At 42.4% G+C, this 18855-nt stretch overlaps 1 protein-coding gene across 4 annotated transcripts in view; it reads right to left on the bottom strand.

Moving 5' to 3' along the window:
- Positions 1 to 5388: 5388 nt before the first annotated feature.
- The window catches only part of PDK3 (pyruvate dehydrogenase kinase 3), a 68645-nt gene continuing 55178 nt past the window's right edge, over positions 5389 to 18855 (bottom strand). For 3 of the 4 annotated variants that reach the window (XM_045473264.1, XM_045473262.1, XM_045473265.1), the window contains exons 7-12: positions 17805 to 17881; positions 16393 to 16494; positions 15902 to 16012; positions 12588 to 12701; positions 11155 to 11294; positions 5389 to 6086 (exon numbers count right to left, since the gene is read on the bottom strand). In XM_045473264.1, the coding sequence (XP_045329220.1) occupies positions 6056 to 6086; positions 11155 to 11294; positions 12588 to 12701; positions 15902 to 16012; positions 16393 to 16494; positions 17805 to 17881 (575 nt within the window). In that variant the 3' untranslated portion in view covers positions 5389 to 6055. The remainder of the gene's footprint in view (positions 6087 to 11154; positions 11295 to 12587; positions 12702 to 15901; positions 16013 to 16392; positions 16495 to 17804; positions 17882 to 18855) is intronic. The other variant, XM_045473263.1, reaches the window with a different exon arrangement.

The following is an 18855-nucleotide window of genomic DNA, read 5'->3' as shown; positions in this document are numbered from 1 at the left end:
TGAGGAGGGATTTCCATTTGCTATGCTCCGTGCCACGTGCCCGGCACTTAGCACAGTTTCTAGCACCCCGCAGACACTCATTACCGAAATGGAAGAATAAACACGGCTTCCCTTTACACAACTCCTGTCTACCACTTTCATTTCACTCATCCCTGATGCGTAGGCACATATTCAATTTTCCCTTTCACACCAGGACAGAAACAGGGCAAAGACCCTGACTTTAGTGGAAGGCACTGCACGGTAGAGTTTGGTCACAGAGCAAGGCTGTCGGTCACGCTCCTTGGTCATTATCCTGGGATCCAAAGGTAAGTCTGCCTAGTGGAATACGCTGGCCACGGAGGCAAGGAAGCTTCGACCCTACAAACAGCCCCAGTAGAGCGCCCACCCCATCGTTCACCTGTAAACGCACTCTAGAATCATTAACTCGTGTGCCTCTGTAGTAGGCCCCAGACCTACACACCATCTCAAAGGATATTCATGAATAACAAAAATAATCCTGATGAGAACTTCACTCCCTATTTATGAACCAAATTTTAAAATGCGTTGAAATGAAAAGACAGGTAAGAAAACCCGTGTCACGATCGAGCTTTCACCAGGGTTAATACCCTCAGCAAGACAGCTGGACTAGCAACCTATTAACTGAAAACAGCTTCGGCTTCTCTTGCTAACTCTGATTATGTGCTAGTCTACCATATTTAATGAACCAATTAATAACTGTCAGTGGCTGATAACTTCTTCAGTTCATTACATCGTCCCCTATTTTCAAACCAGAAGGTACTGATATCTCTAATCAATGGAACAGGAACCTGAGTTAAAAGTTATCTTTCCACATAGAACAATAAACAAAAATCCTGTATTGATTAAGTTATTAATGGTCCTTTCCTGCTAGCAATATTGGGTCCTTCTGTTTACTTTCATACACATTATGACCATGAAGGACATTATCTTCAAAGTCAATGTTTAAGCACCTGGACCACTGGGAAAGATGGCAGAGTAAACACATGTTTGTATCAGGGCTCCTGCCCCTCAACACACACATGCAAAGACTGAAAAAGAAGCTGGCCATTATGAAACTAATAAAAGCCACCACCCCATACCAAGGACTCCAGGGGGAGTATCTGACAGATACAACAAAGTTGGAGACTAATCAAAGGAGGGTTCTCGCATTTGTCAAGCAGACCACAGTTGCTGGGCAGTTCAGGAGAGGTTTCCAAAGGACTCTACCGCTCGTTTCTTAATTTGGAGAAACAAGGGACAGCGGCAGTCAGGAGAAGCTGAGCGCACACCGCACGGGCACGTTTCCACCAGCAAACCTGGGAGGGGAGAGGGAGATGGCAGCTGCTCCATTTGTGGGTGGGGGACAGAAATAAGAACTCGGGAGCCAACCACACACATGCTGACTACAGACAGTCCGGCACAGCAGAAGTACGAACCCACCACACTCCTGCTAGGGCGACACCTAGTGGAAATAGGGAAGCTCAAAGGGAATTCCTTTCCCCCGGCTGGGCAGGGGATTCAGCAGCGTCCACGGAAGGCACTTGGGAGACAAAATGTCCCAAGAGGCTTTGCTTAACTCCTTCTTCCCCCATATCCAACTAGCAGACTGAAAAACACGAACCGCCTCCACCATTACAACCCATCAACATCTAGTGCGAAGGTGACCATTCAAACACGTCTCACTTGAGAAAAGAGGAGTCGAGGAGGATTTCTCCACACTCTTCTTGGGCAGCCAGAACTGGTCCCATGCCAAGACAAATAATAAGCAGAGACACCCATCACGATACCTGTGAAACAATAAAAGAGCCAAACAACCCAGAAGAAAGGAAGGAAGGAACCACACAACAGATAAGTACACTCTGGAAACAGAATGACTTCAGAAACCACGAAAATTGTAGACAACACAGTTCAGGCTTCCAAGAAATGAAACCAGGAGTCAGAGAGGACAACATAATGAAAAAAAAAAAAAAAAGCTGACAGAGCTAAGAAACAGATAAAAAAAAAAGAAAGAAAGCATAACAGAAGTGGAACTCACGTTGTGCGCAGCAACGCCTCTCGTCAATGCCACAGAAGATGAAGGATCAGACCCGAGGTGAAAAATATCACAGCATCAAGAAAGACAAGGGGATGAAAGCGGTCATAGGAAAGATAAATGTGAAGGACAGGTAACACAGAACCCATAGAGGGGCAAATTATTAAAGAGAACAAATACACTGCTAAGACATGTCGTAAGGCCCAATGACAATGTCTAACACTCATCACGGATCAGAAAAAGCCAACAGACAACGGTCAATTCTGAGATTCGAATCCAGTCATGGATTTCAAGGACACACAAGAAATCACAAGTGCCCGGGACAAACAAGTAGGCCATCTGCAAAAGGCGAAAAAAAATCTGTCTGGACTCAGGCCTCTCAGCACCACCAGAAACTAGAAGATAATAAAGCAACGTGTCTAAAGAACTGGGGGAAAAAGGATGTGATCCAAGAATCTCAGAGCCAGGCAAATTACTGTTCATAAGGAATGGCAACAGAAACATATTGGTAAATATGCAAGAAAATCCAACCAAAGCTGTAATCCAGTCCACTAAAAGATAAAAGCATCGAGTACCGGATGTGGAGTCTTTGTACGAGAGGGCTGGCAGTGAGCACTGAGTTAACTGAAACATGGAATTAAGTCTAAATAACTCTAATAATTACCTGCAGCTACACACTCTGAGTTGCCTGTCTTTCGAGGTAAAAGCTGCCAAGTCCATTCGATGATCTCCTCTAACTAACGATGCCAAAATGAAAACACACAAAAGAAAACCTCTCTTGAATGGAATTCTCTGGCACTATAGAAAAATTTTGGTTTGTATCCTGCCCTTGAGTGTTAATATACCCGAGAAATTCCTCAAAAGAGATCATGCTAGTGACCTGGTGCACTGTGGAAAGCACTGGGAACGAGACCGAGCTGCTCACTTTGGTTCTTGCACTCGCCTGGAAACACCAGCGAACTGCTTTGGAACGCGCATGAAAACAGAGGGAATACTTGAAGCGTCCGCCTCGCCCTCGCGGCACTCTAAGGGTCAAATGGGAGCCTTTCTGTGACGGTTCTTTGGAATCGATAAGCAAGGCTGTAACACTGTCTCACTTGATTGGATGGAAAAATCCACTATATTAAAGAGCCAAAATCAGACACTCAGAGACAGAAAAAGCAACAGACGGCTCCGGTGGAGCCATCCCTTCTTCTTTCATTTCTCTCCATTTTATTTTTTTTTTAAGTTTATTTATTTTGAGAGAGAGTGCACACGCACAGGAGGAGGGGCAGAGAGAGAGACAGAGAGAGAGAGAGACAGAGACAGAGGGAGGGAGAGACTACCCGGCAGGGACCATGGTGTCTGCACAGAGCCCGATGTGGGGCTGGAACTGAGGAACCATGAGATTACAACCTGAGCTGAACTCGGTCGCTTACCCGACCGAGCCACCCAGGCACCTCTCATTTCTCTACATCTTAAAGTCATTGTTCTCAGGCCTGTAAAAAGGAGATTCAGTCCTTCCACAGCTCCTGGCCTGAATTGTTTCTAATTGGGAAACAAAAATAGTTTCAGAACATAGAAAGATGCTGCCCGCCCCCCAAGGCAAATGTCAGTTTTCATTCATTGATTCAACTAATATTTATTAAGCACCTATGATGTGCCAGGAACTATTCCAAATAGCAGACATAGTCCCCAAATACTAAAAACTGAGGACATGAGAGGGAAACACAGAGGGAATGGGAGTACTAAATGAATTCAGCTTAAAAGGGGTCTATGTCTGTTTATTTTACAACCTGTATGTGGCAATTTGACCATTTGCTTCGACAAACCGAGCACACGGTCAGAGGCATGCACCCATGTTCAGATTCAGAGAGCCACGTACGGCCAACAAGAAGGATAAATGAATGCTGGGGCCACTCAGCCGTGAGAATGCAAGATGTTCCTGCAACTCTTCTTATGGCTGCTGCTCTGGAGCAAAGGTCAATTCTTAACGCAGAAGGCAGACAGGAGAGGCAAGACTACAGGAGCCAGCTGGATAGGCAAGTGCATCAGAAAGGACTACCAATCGTGTCATTACAACACAAAAAGAGATCTTTACTTTTGAAAAAGACCTATAAAGGGGAGAACGCGACAGGATTTTTCCAAACCTTATTCCCCTTCTTGCACCCTTACAGGGAGCTGGTGAGGGCAGAACAATGTCCACAAGCACACAGCAAAACGCTGCCAGGACAAGGCAGGAGGGACCACTCTTCGGTCCGTGGCCTCCGCCCCCCCTGCGGAACAGCACATGTGAAAGTATAAAGGGGCATGGTTAGAAATGGAGGCCCGGGAAGATGATGCTCTACCACCTAATGTTTGTAAGACAGTCGGAGACTTGAAATGGAAAGGGCCCCTATTTTTACATCTGTGACACAAGGAAAAGATCACACGGAACGGCCCCATCCCCAAGACACGGACTCGGTCCTCAAACCCGCAGGCCTCCATCCGGACCATCCTGTCCCGCCTCTCTCAGAAGCACGTCTGTCTTTTTCTTATCTAGTGGATTATGGGAGTTCCCTGATGAGACCTTCGTACGGGTGGATGAGGGATCTTTCCAAGGGGAACTACCACGAGCTCAGGTAACATAATGAAATGCAAGAAAATCAGGCTCGGTGCAGCGGAGAGAAAGGGCTGCCGCGGACGACGCGCGTGCAGCTGCTCGGGGCCCGACCCCTCCCCTCCCGGGGCGACCCCCACGGAGGCCACAGCGAGGGCACCTGCACGGACGCCACCGTGGCACCAAAGGACTTTGTACTGTGTACTTTAGAAGCTACAACTTTTCCATCAGTGAACTCAATGCTTAAAAATTGGATGGGAGCATGGATATGGGGGTCACAAGAAGGCAGAAGCCAAAGCACAAGACAGGAGAAATCACGGTGGAGAGAAACACCGTGTGGAGCCGTATGAAGCGAGGCCTTGATGTGGGCTGTGGGAAGGCTTCCGTTGCTGAGGGTACATGCAACCCGACCTCTCTCTCCTCGGCCCGAGTCCTCTGCCCGGTCCAGCTTTCAGCAATAAGGAAAGGAGTATGAACATCAGATCGACAGTTCTAAAAATGGCTACCATTCATGAAAATGAAAATTATGAAGACCTAGGGCATTTTTCAAAATAAATGAGAAAGAACTTTTGCCTTCGACAGCCTATAACTAGTAAAGTGCATCACACAGGGACCTCCAATTCCTTGGAAAACTACAAAGGAATCTGATAATGAGACTGGCAAAATTTTTACAGAGCATAAAAACTCCAACTTCCTGCTCTTTACAAATTTGACAAGGACCAGAAGGTAGTTTTTCACTTAAGATCTTTGAAACCAAGCAGTTAAGTGAAAAATTCCAAGACACCTTTTGGAATGCTTTAATTGACAGAAGGGAAGTACACAAATGAATTTTAAAATAAAATCAATGCATCGGAGAGTAAGATCTAATGTGAAAGGAGCCACACCTCACTCAGATCAGATGGAAGAAGGCCAAAGTCAAAATCACAGAGTGAGGAAGGACGCAAATGCGAGACGAAGGGCCCTGGGACTGAATTATCAAGACACGCTCTGCTGGTGTCTCCAACTTCCAGATTACCCAGGCCTTAGTCGGTGGTTTGGAAAAACGTGGTATTTGGTCACAAAGAGCAACAGTAGAGACTGGCTGCATCTGGAATGAGGAAGGAGCTTAGAATCCTGGGGACAAAGTACACACTCGACTCTATGACAATGAGGAGGGAGGTATGAGGACACCAGAGCGCTGACGAGGCTTTGCACTCTCTCGTGACAGGCGCCAACCAAATCACAGCAACATACTATGAAAAATTGCTCAAGGTGCTACTTTAGTGAAGATATGGAGCAGCTACAGAAGGTTTCTCTGGAAAAGGTCCAGCTCATGTAGAGAAAATAAGACATTCAAGCACTGTAGTGACTATGTGCTTTGCTCAAAGTTGGTGGAGGAAAAGAGTTCTCTCCAGTTGACTTGCAGAAGACGATCTTTCTTCACAGAGAGGACAGATGCATTCCGTTCTCTACAAAGTTCTATTGGTCTTGATCTTGTCCCTACAAAGAAAACAACAGGAATATCCACGATCAGTTTGAGTATAACGTTCTCTATTTAACGAAGATTGACTCCGAGCATTTAGTGGCGGTGGGAATTCAAAAACCTTTGCCTTATCTCAGAATTACTCTCAGAGTTGGTACAGAAAAAGAATGACCATTTAATTACTTATACATATTTTAAAACAGTTCTTTACTCTCAGTTAAAAACCTGATTAGAAATGATGAATGAGCGCTAACGGGTATAGGGTTTCTTTGTGAGAGGGCAGAAATGTTCTAAGATTAGTAGTAAGGGTTGCACACTTTGAATACAGGAAAACTGTACACTTTAAGAGGGTGAATTTTATGGGGTATATGAATTATACCTGAGTACAGCTCTAATTAAAAATCTGATTAGAGGTGGCTGGGACGCTCAGTGAGTTAAACGTCCGACTCTTGATTTCAGCTCAGGTCGTGATCCCACAGTTCGTGGGATCGAGCCCCGTGTCGGGCTCTGCACGGACAGCACAGCCTGCTTGGGATTCTCTTCTCTCTCTGCCCCTCTCCCGCTCCCACGCACCCTCTCAAAATAAATAAATAAACAGTAAAAAAATAAAAATAAAACATTCTAATCTTTTTAAAAAATCTGATTAGATCAGATGAACACCGGGTGACGTGTGGGAGAACCGAATCACTGTACTGTTCACCCAAAACTAATATTACGCTGCATGTTAACTAAACGGGATTAAAATAAAAACTTAAAAAGCCAAAAAAAGAAAAACCTGATTACAGAATAAATTTTCAATAAATTTCTCACTCACCTAGTGAATTTACCTACCTATACTAAATAATTTCCCAAGATCGCCACCAGTCATCCTATTTGTATAATTTAACAATTTGAATCATCAGGCTAACCATTTTCCAATTTTAAATACTGCTTTCTGCTAAAACTTGTTTGTCTGATAATGTATTAGAAACTAAGACATACTTAATTATTATACAACCTGATAGAATATAGAGTTTTAAAACTGCATTTAAAAAATAATCAATTAAAGCCATCTTTTTCCACTCCAAATGGACCATATTATTTGTAAAGACTGCTTGGGAGGGTGCCTGGGTGGTTCAGTCAGTTAAGTGTCTGACTCTTGGTTTCAGCTCAGGTCATGATCTCATAGTTCATGGTTTGAGCCCCACGTTGGGCTGCGTGCTACCAGCACGGAGATTCTTTCTCTGCTTGGGATTCTTTCTCTCTCCCTCTCTCTGCCCCTCCCTGCTCGCACTCTCTCTCTCAAAATAAATAAACTTTTTTAAAAACCTGCTTCTGGACTACCCAAATAACTCCCCCTATCAGAGCAATAGCTTGCATTAATTGGTCACAGTGATGCCCAACATGTTACTTGACTGCATAGAGACTGAAAATGAAATCAAGGGAAATTGATCCAGTTGTTACAAGCTGAATGAGCTGAATCCTGGTCAGGGATGGTATGTGTATGTATGTGTGAATACCCATGTGTATACCTGCACTCACGTGCACAAACCAAACTCCTCTAAATTTCATCTCTGAGATGAATGACTGGTCCATCAATCCTGTACAGAGGTCCATCACAATGCTTCCACGGGACAAAAATCAGTAAAGATACCCTTTATATCGTTCATCAGAAAAGACCAATGGTACTATAACTGAACAAAACCACGAAGCTTTACCGACTGTGTTTGCATACAGATACCTTTCTGGTGCGTGTTAAGAATCAAGGTTTTCAGGGTTAAGAAGAAATATACACAATTAACATACATTAGGGTGAAACGTTGCAATGTTAAAATCGAATTGAAAGTATCAACGTGAACTTATGATTTAATAGTTCTGTCCAGAAAAGAGAACTAGAAAAGGTATAATATACACCCCTAACTTCCAGATTAGGGTCTCTAATACCCATTAAAAGCAAATAGGGCTCCTTGAGGGAAATGCTGATTCTAGGATGGAGGCAGGGAAGGTATAAGATGACACCATTATGTCATCTTGAGCCAGAAAAACTTTTCAAAGATACGTGGGGTTTCAGCCAAGGAACACAGAGGATCTTACCGGTGGCCAAAGGTGTGCCAGTTTAAGCTTCAAAAAGATGGCTGCTATGTGCAGTAACATGGGTGAACCTCACAGAAATCCAGACACAGAAAGAGTACACACTACTATGTTCCTTTTGTTTTACGTTTAAGAAATGACAGAGTCAGAGTAATGGTTACACAGTGGGGACAGTAGAGGGAAAAGACTCTGATTAGAAAGGGGCCATTTCAGGTGCTAGAAATACCGATGTAAAATCGTGTCAAGCTATAAACCTAAGATGTGTGCACTTTATATATGTGTGTGTATGTATGTTAAGTTCTGATTGAAACATATAGAAGAAAAATCTATACTATCCACAATAATACTCAAAAAGGAGAAAGCCAGAAAATCATTTGTCACCGTTTAAGGTGGATTTTAACTCAACTTCTAGCCTTGAAAATTGGTAGGGAAAGATTTAAATTCTTATCCTGCCTTTCCAGGAGGAACTGTACATCCAGAGATACCTGAATGAGGCCATTGCGTTGACAAGGAGGAACTTTAGAGGAGAATGTCCGCTAATAACTGTCAAAGGAATGATATCAAAAATAACTCATCATCTTATAAACATTAATGAAGTTACTGATTCAGGCCAAAATTACCAACTGGTGTTAAAAACCACCAGGTGATGGTTGCCCAGGGCCAAAGTAACACTACACAGAGGACTTTCTAGTTGAGAAGGTAAAAACGCCTCTACCATGGAGGGCCCAGACAGCCAGCATCTGCAACGTGGTCAATGTTAACATCACTAATGGTGGATCAGTCACAGATCACGGGCATCATAGTGTAATTCTGGGGTTTTCTGTCTTACTTATTTAAGTAATCTCTACACTTCGATGTGGGCCTTGAACTCACAACCCCAAGATCAAGAGTCACAGGCTCTTCTGACTGAGCCAGCCAGGCGTCCCCTCATAATGTAATTCTGAAACAGTGCTTATGAGGGACTCCAGCAAAAAATGCACTGTTGAGGGGCCACCTGGGCAGCTCAGTCGGTTAAGCGTCCAACTTCAGCTCAGGTCATGATCTTGCGGTTTTTGAGTTCAAGCCCCATGTTGGGCTGTGTGCTGACAGCTTGGAGCCTGCAGCCTACTTCAGATTCTGTGTCTCCCTCTCCATCTGCCCCTCTCCCACTCGCACTCTCTCTCTTTCTCGGAAATAAATAAACATTAAAAAAAAATTTTTTTTAACGCTCTGGTCAATCTTTAGATGAATTTGCACTTTATAGGAAATACAGAGAATGGGGAAAAAGCCAAATGACATTTCAGAGAAGAAACCAATGAAATGAAGGTGGGTATTTTTGCAGGACAAGTAGCAGCAACAACAAAAAAGCTGTCCTAGATTAAAAACAACTTGAGATTTGCTCGAATTTGTTACACACTCCTGGAAATTTTCAAGATGAAAATCTGATGTGGAAAGGTGGAAATGGTTAAATGAAATGAAAGCAGGTCATAAAACAGTATAAATAATTAAATCTCATTTGGGGAAAATACATATACAGTAGCACCTTGGTTTGTGAGCATAATCCTTTCGGGAAACATGCTTATAATGCAAAGCACTTGTATATCAAAGCGAATTTCAAGAACCATTGGCTCAGTTGTGATCACGTGACGTTAGGCACCACGTACTACTCGTATTGCAAGTTAAAATATATTAGAAATGTTTGCTCGTCCTGTGGAACACTCGCAGAGCAAGTAACTCGCTCGGTAAGGTTTTCCTGTATACACAAAGAGCAAAGTATCTGGAAAGACACACACAAAGTTGTAAGAGACGTTATCTTGGAGTTGTGAGCAGACAGTGGTTTCTCCTTTTTTTGCTTACTTACATTTTCTAAGTTTTTTTTTTTTTATAATGCACACACACTGCTTTCTATTCTATTAATAAAAGGTTATTTTAAATAAACAGAGCCCTTACTGTTGCTAGCCTAGTGGGAGCTTGACAGTAATCAGAAGAAAAAAAAACTGGAAACCAAAGATTGGATTATTGCCCTTATTACCATAAAGGAGTGAAAGCTGTTATTCTGTGCTTTTTTTTCCTCTTTTTAATTTTTTCATTTTTTAATTGTGGTAAACGATCCGTAAAATTGGCTATCTGGTAAGATGGTAAGAAATGGTTATTTTTAAGAGCACAGTTCAGGGGCATTAAGCACGTTCGGAGTTCTGTGCAACTGTGACCACCCTCCATCTCCAGAACATTGTCATCTTCCCAACAGAAACTCTGTCGCCATTAAACAATGACTCCTCATTCCCCCTGCCCTTGGCAATCGCCATTCTACCTTCTGTCTCTATAAATCTGACTTTTCTAGGTATCTCAGTGTAAGTGGAATCATACAGTATGCGTCCTTTTCCGTTGTATGGATAAACCACATTTTGTTTATCTTGACTGATAATTTTATTTTTTTTCAGATTCAACCCACCCACAGACTTTCTCTAAACACTCTCCTGTCAGTCTTCATAGATGATGACAAACTGCAGAATTTACTTTTTAAAAATCCAATCTATGGCAGGATAAACCTTGCTCACTGCTATTAATATCCCCACAGCGCAAGAACTTCTAGAACATGGGCACCTCTATCGGAATGGCTACTCTGGCAACCCAGTTCATGCTGTCCTTCCTGTCTGGTGTGAAAAAGCTGCTCCAACCTTTCTTTCTTTAAAAAAAAAATTTTAATGCTTATTTATTTTGAGACAGAGACAGAGCATGAGTGGGGGAGGGGCAGAGAGAGGGAGACACAGAATCTTTAGCAGGCTTCAGGCTCCGAGCTGTCAGCACAGAGCCCGACACCGGGCTCGAATCTACTATGAGATCGTGACCTGAGCCAAAGTTGGACCCTTAACTGACTGAGCCACCCAGGTGCCCCCAACCTTTCTTTCTTTAGAGATGACTGTGCTTTTCCAGTGGAAAAACCACAGAGAAGATTTGGCTAAAGGTATTATCGGGCTGGTACATTCTGGGGAAAAAATCAGATGCTTTATAATAGAAACTAAAGTATGAAATTACTGTTTCGCCTTATATTTTGAAGCATCCCGAGGTTCTCTGCTGGGATTGCTCCAGTCATCAGCTTCAGGTGTGGTCTTGTAGTGACGCCAGGCAGACTTATTAAAAACTGGAAGTCTCTCAAATGATTCACTTGAAAGCGCCTAACAGAAAGACAAAAACAGACACCAAAGGTCCACATGTCATTTTTCTCACATGAGATACTGAAGTTTTACTATTTACAACATTAGAAACCCTGATGCGTACTTTTGGAATTACATTAAAATTACATTTCGATAGTGGACACAGATTGGCCAGGATTAAATTAAAGCTTTTTTAAAGGAATAAAAACATTCACTCATTCGAAACCAGTACCTAAGTACACGTAACCAGAACATAAAGTATTTTATTCAGTTAATACTGCTTTGAAATACTCAGGCGCCTTGACTATACGGTCTCTAGGCTGAGCACTGTTGTTCACAGGCTGACTGCTCCCCAGAGGGCCCACACAGAACTGAAGTTCCATACATACTAAATTTATACACATAAGCACATAAGGTGATGCCAAATATCACATCATTTAGATGCAGTGGCACATAAGATATACACTCCAAATCCCTGGTTAGGTTATGGTATATAACACATCACGTATAACATATAACACACTGCGCATACGCAGCTGTGAAAAAGAATGACCATCTCTATATGCAGGGATGTAGCAGATCTCCAAGATATACAGGAAAGCTTAAAAAAAAGAGCAAAATGTGGAAATAATCAGTGTGGGAAAAAATTATTCCCCCCCATATGTTTATCAATGCAGAATCAACTCCAGGAGGCTCCATGAGAAACTGGTACCATGGTTACCTCTGGAAAAGAGACCTGGGTGGCTCAGAGCCAGTGGCGGGAAAGACTTACTTTTCCCTTTGGTAGCTTCTAAATTCTGTACTACGTGCCTGTATTACCTATTCAAAAAAATACTTCAAGTGTTCTAGAGTTTAGAAATAAATAAAAGTCTGATGCTACCAATGAATGAGAACACCTGTGTTACAGAAGCTTTGTTATTAGATCAGCCTTTTATATCACCATACCATGATTACTGAATTCTTGTAACTTTGGAAAAGCCAGTGAGTTTTAAAGCAAGAGACTCAAAGACTTCAGTTTAGGAAAATCTATCTCCTTTTACATTAGTCCTTTCAATGGTTATGCAATTTTAAAAGAAATCACAACTAAGAATCTTAGTCTTAAAAATCAGTATTTATGTGTTTACATGTCCGTATTTCGTATTTTGCTACACCTGAGCAGAAAATCAAGGACAGGACATACCTTGGTTTTCCCATAAAACTAAAGTAAATCTGAACTGAACATAAGACATGCTGTAGTGCTGTTCTCCATTAGATGTAAGAACTTAAAGCTTTAAAACGTAAAGATGCCTTCATATAACTAATGAAACGCAGTACCTTCAGGTAAATGACAGCGTCAGTACCGACCCCTTCCATGGAATAGAGTTTCAGATCTCCCTGAAAATATCTGGCGTAAAGACGAGAAATTGGCAAGCCGTAACCAAATCCAGCCTACGGAGAAAAGAAAATCCATACAATGAGACAGGTACAAATGCGAACCCATTCGGTATGAGGACTCTTTGGAAGATTAAAAGAAATACTTAATTCAGTTTTAATGCAAATAAATTACAGACCCAACCTTTAATGTATATGCTCATTTATGGCAAATAATCTATTTTCACCCTACAAAAACACTTCTCTTATGTTTGGAAAATATTAGAAATACTTCAATTTTTGACTAATGCTTTTTTTTTTAGTGTCTTAAAGCAAACTGGTAGCATGTTTTTAAATTTTAGAGATGGGGAAGAGGGGCAGAGAGAGAGAGAATCTCAAGCAGGCTCTACACTCAGCATGGAGCCCGACACAGGACTCGATCCCACAATCCTGGGATCATGACCCGAGCCGAAATCAAGAGTTGGTGACTCAACTGGCTGAGCCACCCAGGCGCCCCAAATTGTTAGCATTTTTAAAGCAAATCCCAAATCAAATGGGAGTTGAACTGGTAACAAAACTAAACCACGTCACCCTTAAGTTTCATTATCACAATTTCTTGCTCTTTGGAGTGAAAATTAAATTGGCACAGGGGTTCATGTCGACCGGTACCCAGGCTAACACACCGAAACGAAAATTTCCTGAGTCTACTTCCTAAGGTTCTGTGAATGGTAAAGTATTTTGATATACGGCAGATCAACATGTGTTTAGAGACGAGAAAACAATTCCAGTACTGTCCTGTATCTTTACGTCATAGAACCCTGAATGTAACAGGTTGTTGGAAAAAAAAAAATTTCAGACACCGACAAGGACATTAAGAACAATGGAGACTAATTTCAGTAACTGTGGAGTGGAGGGGCAGATTCAGTGCCCCAAGCTTTGGCCCCTCGGATGAAATCCCGTGGCATGGCTACTGGGGGAGGCAGTGGGGTAATGCGCTCCTAGAGCAGCACGTGCCCTGGCTTTGGGCTCAGACAGACCTAAGTGGAAATTCACTCCGAGCAGTTTACTCAACCTGAGATTGTTTTCTCATCTGAAAATGTAATAAAAAAACTTGCCTCAGAGTTGCTATGAGGCCTAGACCGTAAGTGTCAAGTCTTGACACAGTGCCTGAAACTAAGCCCAAGTACACACAGTGAAGCTGCTGTCACACTGCAGAGCAGCAACTTTACCAGGTAACGTGGAATTCTACCATTTTTAAACATCTTTCTTAGATTCCTTCCTCAGGGCAGGGCACGACTCAAAGGGGCGCATATGACAGAGCGTACTGTCATTTAAGGGCTTTAGTACTGGCAGGGGCGCCTGGATGGCTCAGTCGCTTCAGCATCTGACTCCTGATTTTGGCTCAGGTCATGATCTCAGGGTCATGAGATCAAGCTCCACATTGGGCTTTGTGCTGAGTGTAAAGCCTGCTTAAGATTCTTTCTCTCCCCCTTCCCTGACTCTGCCCCTCCCCTGCGTGTGTGCGCGCGTGCGCGCGCACACACACACACAAAACTTTTAAAAAAATAAAAGGTGGGGGCTTTAGTACTGGCAGGATATTAACGGTACTGAGGACAAGAGGGTGACTGATGTCACCACAGTAAAGAAACCAGCATACTCCAGGAAGAGGCCAAGGAAGTCTGCCTCCCACATTTCCAGCAAGGCCCCGAGGCTAATATCGGGTCCCCCAGGGAACGATCGAGAACATGAGCGTGAGGAGACAGGTAGGCCCTGAGAATGCAGAGGAGGGGTGTCTAACTTGGATTTGGTGAGGTTCACCAACGTTGTCCCAGGGTGTCAAAGGATCAATAGGAGTGGGGGAGGAGGACCTTTCCACAAAAGAAATGCATGTGTCAAGGCACAGAGCTGTAACGTGGTAAGGTGCTCAGCGAGTAAAGTGTTTTCTAGAAGTACATATCCACGTGCCCACTTTAAAGCTGAACACAGTTTATGACTGGGAGAGATGCTAGTGGAAGCGTTTCTTCAAAGGAGAGGCCACATGGTGCCCTGCGGGTAACGCACACGTGGCCGGTGCCAGCCTTGCCGTAATGAGCACAACCACCTTGGGCGAGGCACTAGCCTTATTTTCTCATCTTTAAAAGGGGAGGTTAGAGCAACATTATTTGAAGTTCTACGTCAATTGTTCAGTTTCATTTTAAAAAAAAACTATGACAGAACAGCTATCCTCAAGATGCTATTTGAGGATATAGACGACCCATATTCCTTTTAAACAACTGGGGAAGCCTCCAGATTTGCTTGTAGTGTTTTTTTTTTTTTTCTTTTGACATTCCTTTAAGTAGGGACCAGAGGCTGGCGAAGACAACGCCTTTCAAAATTGTTTTTTTCATGAATTTTCTTGACTCCTATAAAAATGACTTCCTGTTTTCAACATGCTGAGTTAACAAACTCTGTCTCGAATAAATGATACAAAGTGTTGGATTTTATTCATACAAATAAAATATAATCTTATGTGCTTATCAGGTCGGACTTGAAAATGAAACTTAATTTGTGCCCTCAACCATTTTGCAGACTGATAGATATGTTGCTGTGTTTAATGACAAAGGGTTCAATTGTTGTTTGTCAACTAGAAACACTCAGCAGGGGAACAAAGTGTGGCCGGAGCAGGATCTAAATGCTGCCATGGTAACTTGGGGCTTTTCTCACTGCCTCAGTAGGACTGAGACAGAAAGGGCTCTGAAAATGCATACGCCACCTATATGTTTCCTGCTTATGTTGTTTAATATAAAAAACATAATGTGTTCATAATTTAACATTCTAATTATATAAACAAATGTGGCGGGGGAGGCTACAAAGCCCTGGGCGATCTGGGTCTCCACAGTATGCAGCACCCCGGGGTCCGGAGCACGAGGCAGCCAAACACACTCTAAGGCAACTTTGCCGGCCTGCTATTAACCTTCCGCTCTCACCGAGGGTAGCCCCAGGTGGTAAATGGGGCCTGGCAGCAGTCTTAACCAAAGGGAAATGCTGTTTCCCTCTATCAGGAAGTGAGGTACTCAGCTCTGAGAGTTGCTAAGACACAATTAGAGAAGAAATCTAGGTCCAAAGGATTCACAAAGATAGTAGTAGCGGGATAAAACGCCCCCTCCTCCAAATCACGCGGGAAACATTCGAATTCAAAAAGGCGTATTTAACCAGCCAGGGAGAATTCTAGCCCATTCCGTTGGGAGTCCCTTCTCGTGTTCATGGCCTTTCCTTAAGCAGCAGTTTGAGATGCTTACCAGAGGGGCAGCTCTTGTAGGCTCCAGGCTAGGTCTAGGAGCAGTTGAATACATGTAGTTAAAAAGACGGTCTATTTTTCGAAGTGGGACGCCACCGCCTAGGTCACTTATCTGTAACGTACAAAATGTTTAAGAACAAATCAATCCATTCTTAGTACAAGGCAAGAAGTTCATTAAAGTACCTACCAGATAACTCTAAACTGTACGAGGGCTTTGAACCCCCAGTGAAATACGGTTCTCTCATCTAAACCTAAAACAAAGAGGGCAGGGAAACACAATAGGACCCGACAGGCTCGGGGCTGAGGTCTTGTTCAGCTCCCTGAAAAATGGGGTTCTGATAAGTTTAAATGAGGTAACAAGCGAAAGATCGAATGTGGTACACACATTGTCATGACATCCATTGTCAGTTTTCTTCTCTTCCCTCTGATGTCGCAATGTCTAGGTACTATTCAATTAACTAGACAAAGTATCTGTGCAAATAAAGCAGTCACCTTAATGGATAGGTCTTCTTTCCCCAGAGTAACAAGGGTTTTAACAGATGGGTAGGCTTCTTTCCTGTCTTCATAGAGTTCGACTGTCGCCCTCATTGAGTTCTGAAATAGTAAGACCTTTTTTTTTAAGCATACCGCTGACTCACAAACCATGACTTAAAAACAGAAACTAGCAGAGGATTGCTTATTGCACAACACCACTTTTGTGGAGCAGACAGATATTAGTTGGATTTACACACCATTTTTTTTTCCTCTAAAGAACTTAGCTAAATGTGTGTTTGGATCAAGGAAAATTTTCCCGATGCTTTATTTTGATTTTCATCTAGTTTCCTTCCCATCCATCACACTAAATATTTTTTTTTCCTTTTCTTCCTTTTTTCTTCTTGCTTTCACTTTAGGGTATTTAAATTATTCAGCTCTTAACCAAGAGGGATGTTTTTATCACATGTAACGAGGCTACAGAGGCGCACTGATGCACTTTAAATCCTATTTATCAGTCTGCATTTACAGAGCACCTTTCCTCTAAAGAAGGCGGAAAACCTCAGAGTATTCATGTTTCCCACAAAAATTAATCATTTGGCTGAGGGGAAAAAAAAAAGGCAATGTCAGTTAAAAAGAAATTCTGAAAAAGCCACAGCTGTTGAAGAGAAAGTTCACAATTGAATGCCCATCTCAACCTTAAAATGTTACATCAGTAACATTATAATTTTGGGAAGCAAATCAGCATAACTGATTTTTCAGGTGTTCAATTTAGGGTTTTACACATTGGAAGAAATGAAATTTTAGCTTAAACACCTTGTGCCTATAATCCTGCTCTTATAAATGCCATGAGCTACTGATTGACAAAAGCAACAGCTTAAGCTGCAGAGTCTAAAGAGGTTTTGTTCTTTTGTTTTTTGGTGTTTCTTTTGGTCCAGTCCTCCCCCATATTTCCCCTCTGCTTCCATCAGATCTTCTGAATGGACTCAAATGTGTAAAAGGGTTACGGTATCACCCAATACTAAAACAAATGCTAATGCACAAACATGGTTAATGTTTACAAACACAGATATGCAAAAACACGTATTTATTTTGATCTGGCTACCATCAATAAAGCCTCTACCAGGTTTGGAAACTAAAATGCATCTCTCATCTCATAAGTGAAGAAAAAACAGGATGGATTTTACATAAAATCACTAAGGTACAATTAAGCTTCAAAATCAATATGTACTAATATTCACGAAAACTATACTGTACACAGCAATTTTTCATCTCACAGTGTACAAATTATAAAACCCACAGGGTATCAGAAATAGAATTTTTAAAATGGTTATGCAAAACCTTTTCTTATGCTAATCTAATGAATCCATTATGCCTTGAATCAAAGTAATTTAAAATGAAGACTTTTTTCCATGTTTTTAAATTCCACTTACCTTGAACAACTCAAACAGCATGTGAAACAGATGAGAGGGCACATAAACTACCTGAATAGGTTTGTCTGGAGCTTTGGCTGAAAACGGAGACAAAACCATCAATGAGTAAGGACCAAAACTACAAGAAAGCCAAGAAAGCTGCTGGTATTCTATTTTTCAAGTACATAAAAAAGAACTCTACACAAAAGGCTAATTTAGGTTCCCACCTCCAGAGGTAGGGCTGAGCAAAAACATATGCTTGGAAGTCCAACCAATTTGGGGAGAAATCCTGTTCCCTCACTTACCAGCTATGTGACCCTGGGCAGATTATTCAATTTCTCTGAAACTGGAGCAAGACTGGAATATTATCACCTATGTCATAATATTCTGAGTATTATTGAAGTCATCTAAATATTTCTCAGTTTTTTTTCAAATTCGGGGACATCACCCCCACTGGTGACCCCAGTGGTGATCAGGAGGAATGTGAAGCCACAGCAGAAAAGGGGCACATCTTCTTGGCTAACTGGACGAAACAGCAATGTTAAATCCTGTTCGGTTTCAACAAACGAGGCACATTATGGAGTAGCATTTAAGGTTCACATAACTTTTCTACTAGTAGCTGGCAGATAAACTCCCACCCCTTCCCTGAGAGACCCCCAGTCTTTTCTCCTTGCATTAAGGATCTCTGGAGGAAAATACGAGAAATACTGAATCCCATGTCAGGCACCAAGAACAGCGTATGGGCTATAGAGTAGATGCTGCAAAATGGGGTCCTTCCTCCTCCTCGTGACCAGAAATCACTTAGGAGACGGAACCTACGTGAACTTCCTCAAGGAGAATGCAGACATACTCAGCCGTGTTATAATTTCAACCTAACTACTTCCTCTAATAAAGTAACAGGGATATAAAGTAGAGCAAACATTTGTTTGGCTCTTAGCAATTTACAAAGAGCTTCTGCCTGCATTAGCCAATCGCGTTCTCCCTCCTGACAGTACTATGTGGCTCACAGAGGGGTAGTATTATTGTGGGCGAGGGCACAGGCTTTGCAGAGGCTACGTGACTTGCCTACTGA

Source organism: Leopardus geoffroyi, chromosome X (assembly GCF_018350155.1).
Source record: "Leopardus geoffroyi isolate Oge1 chromosome X, O.geoffroyi_Oge1_pat1.0, whole genome shotgun sequence".
Classification (NCBI taxonomy): Eukaryota; Metazoa; Chordata; class Mammalia; order Carnivora; family Felidae; genus Leopardus; species Leopardus geoffroyi.
Note: the sequence above shows the minus strand (reverse complement) of the source record. Positions and strands in the feature narration are given on the sequence as shown.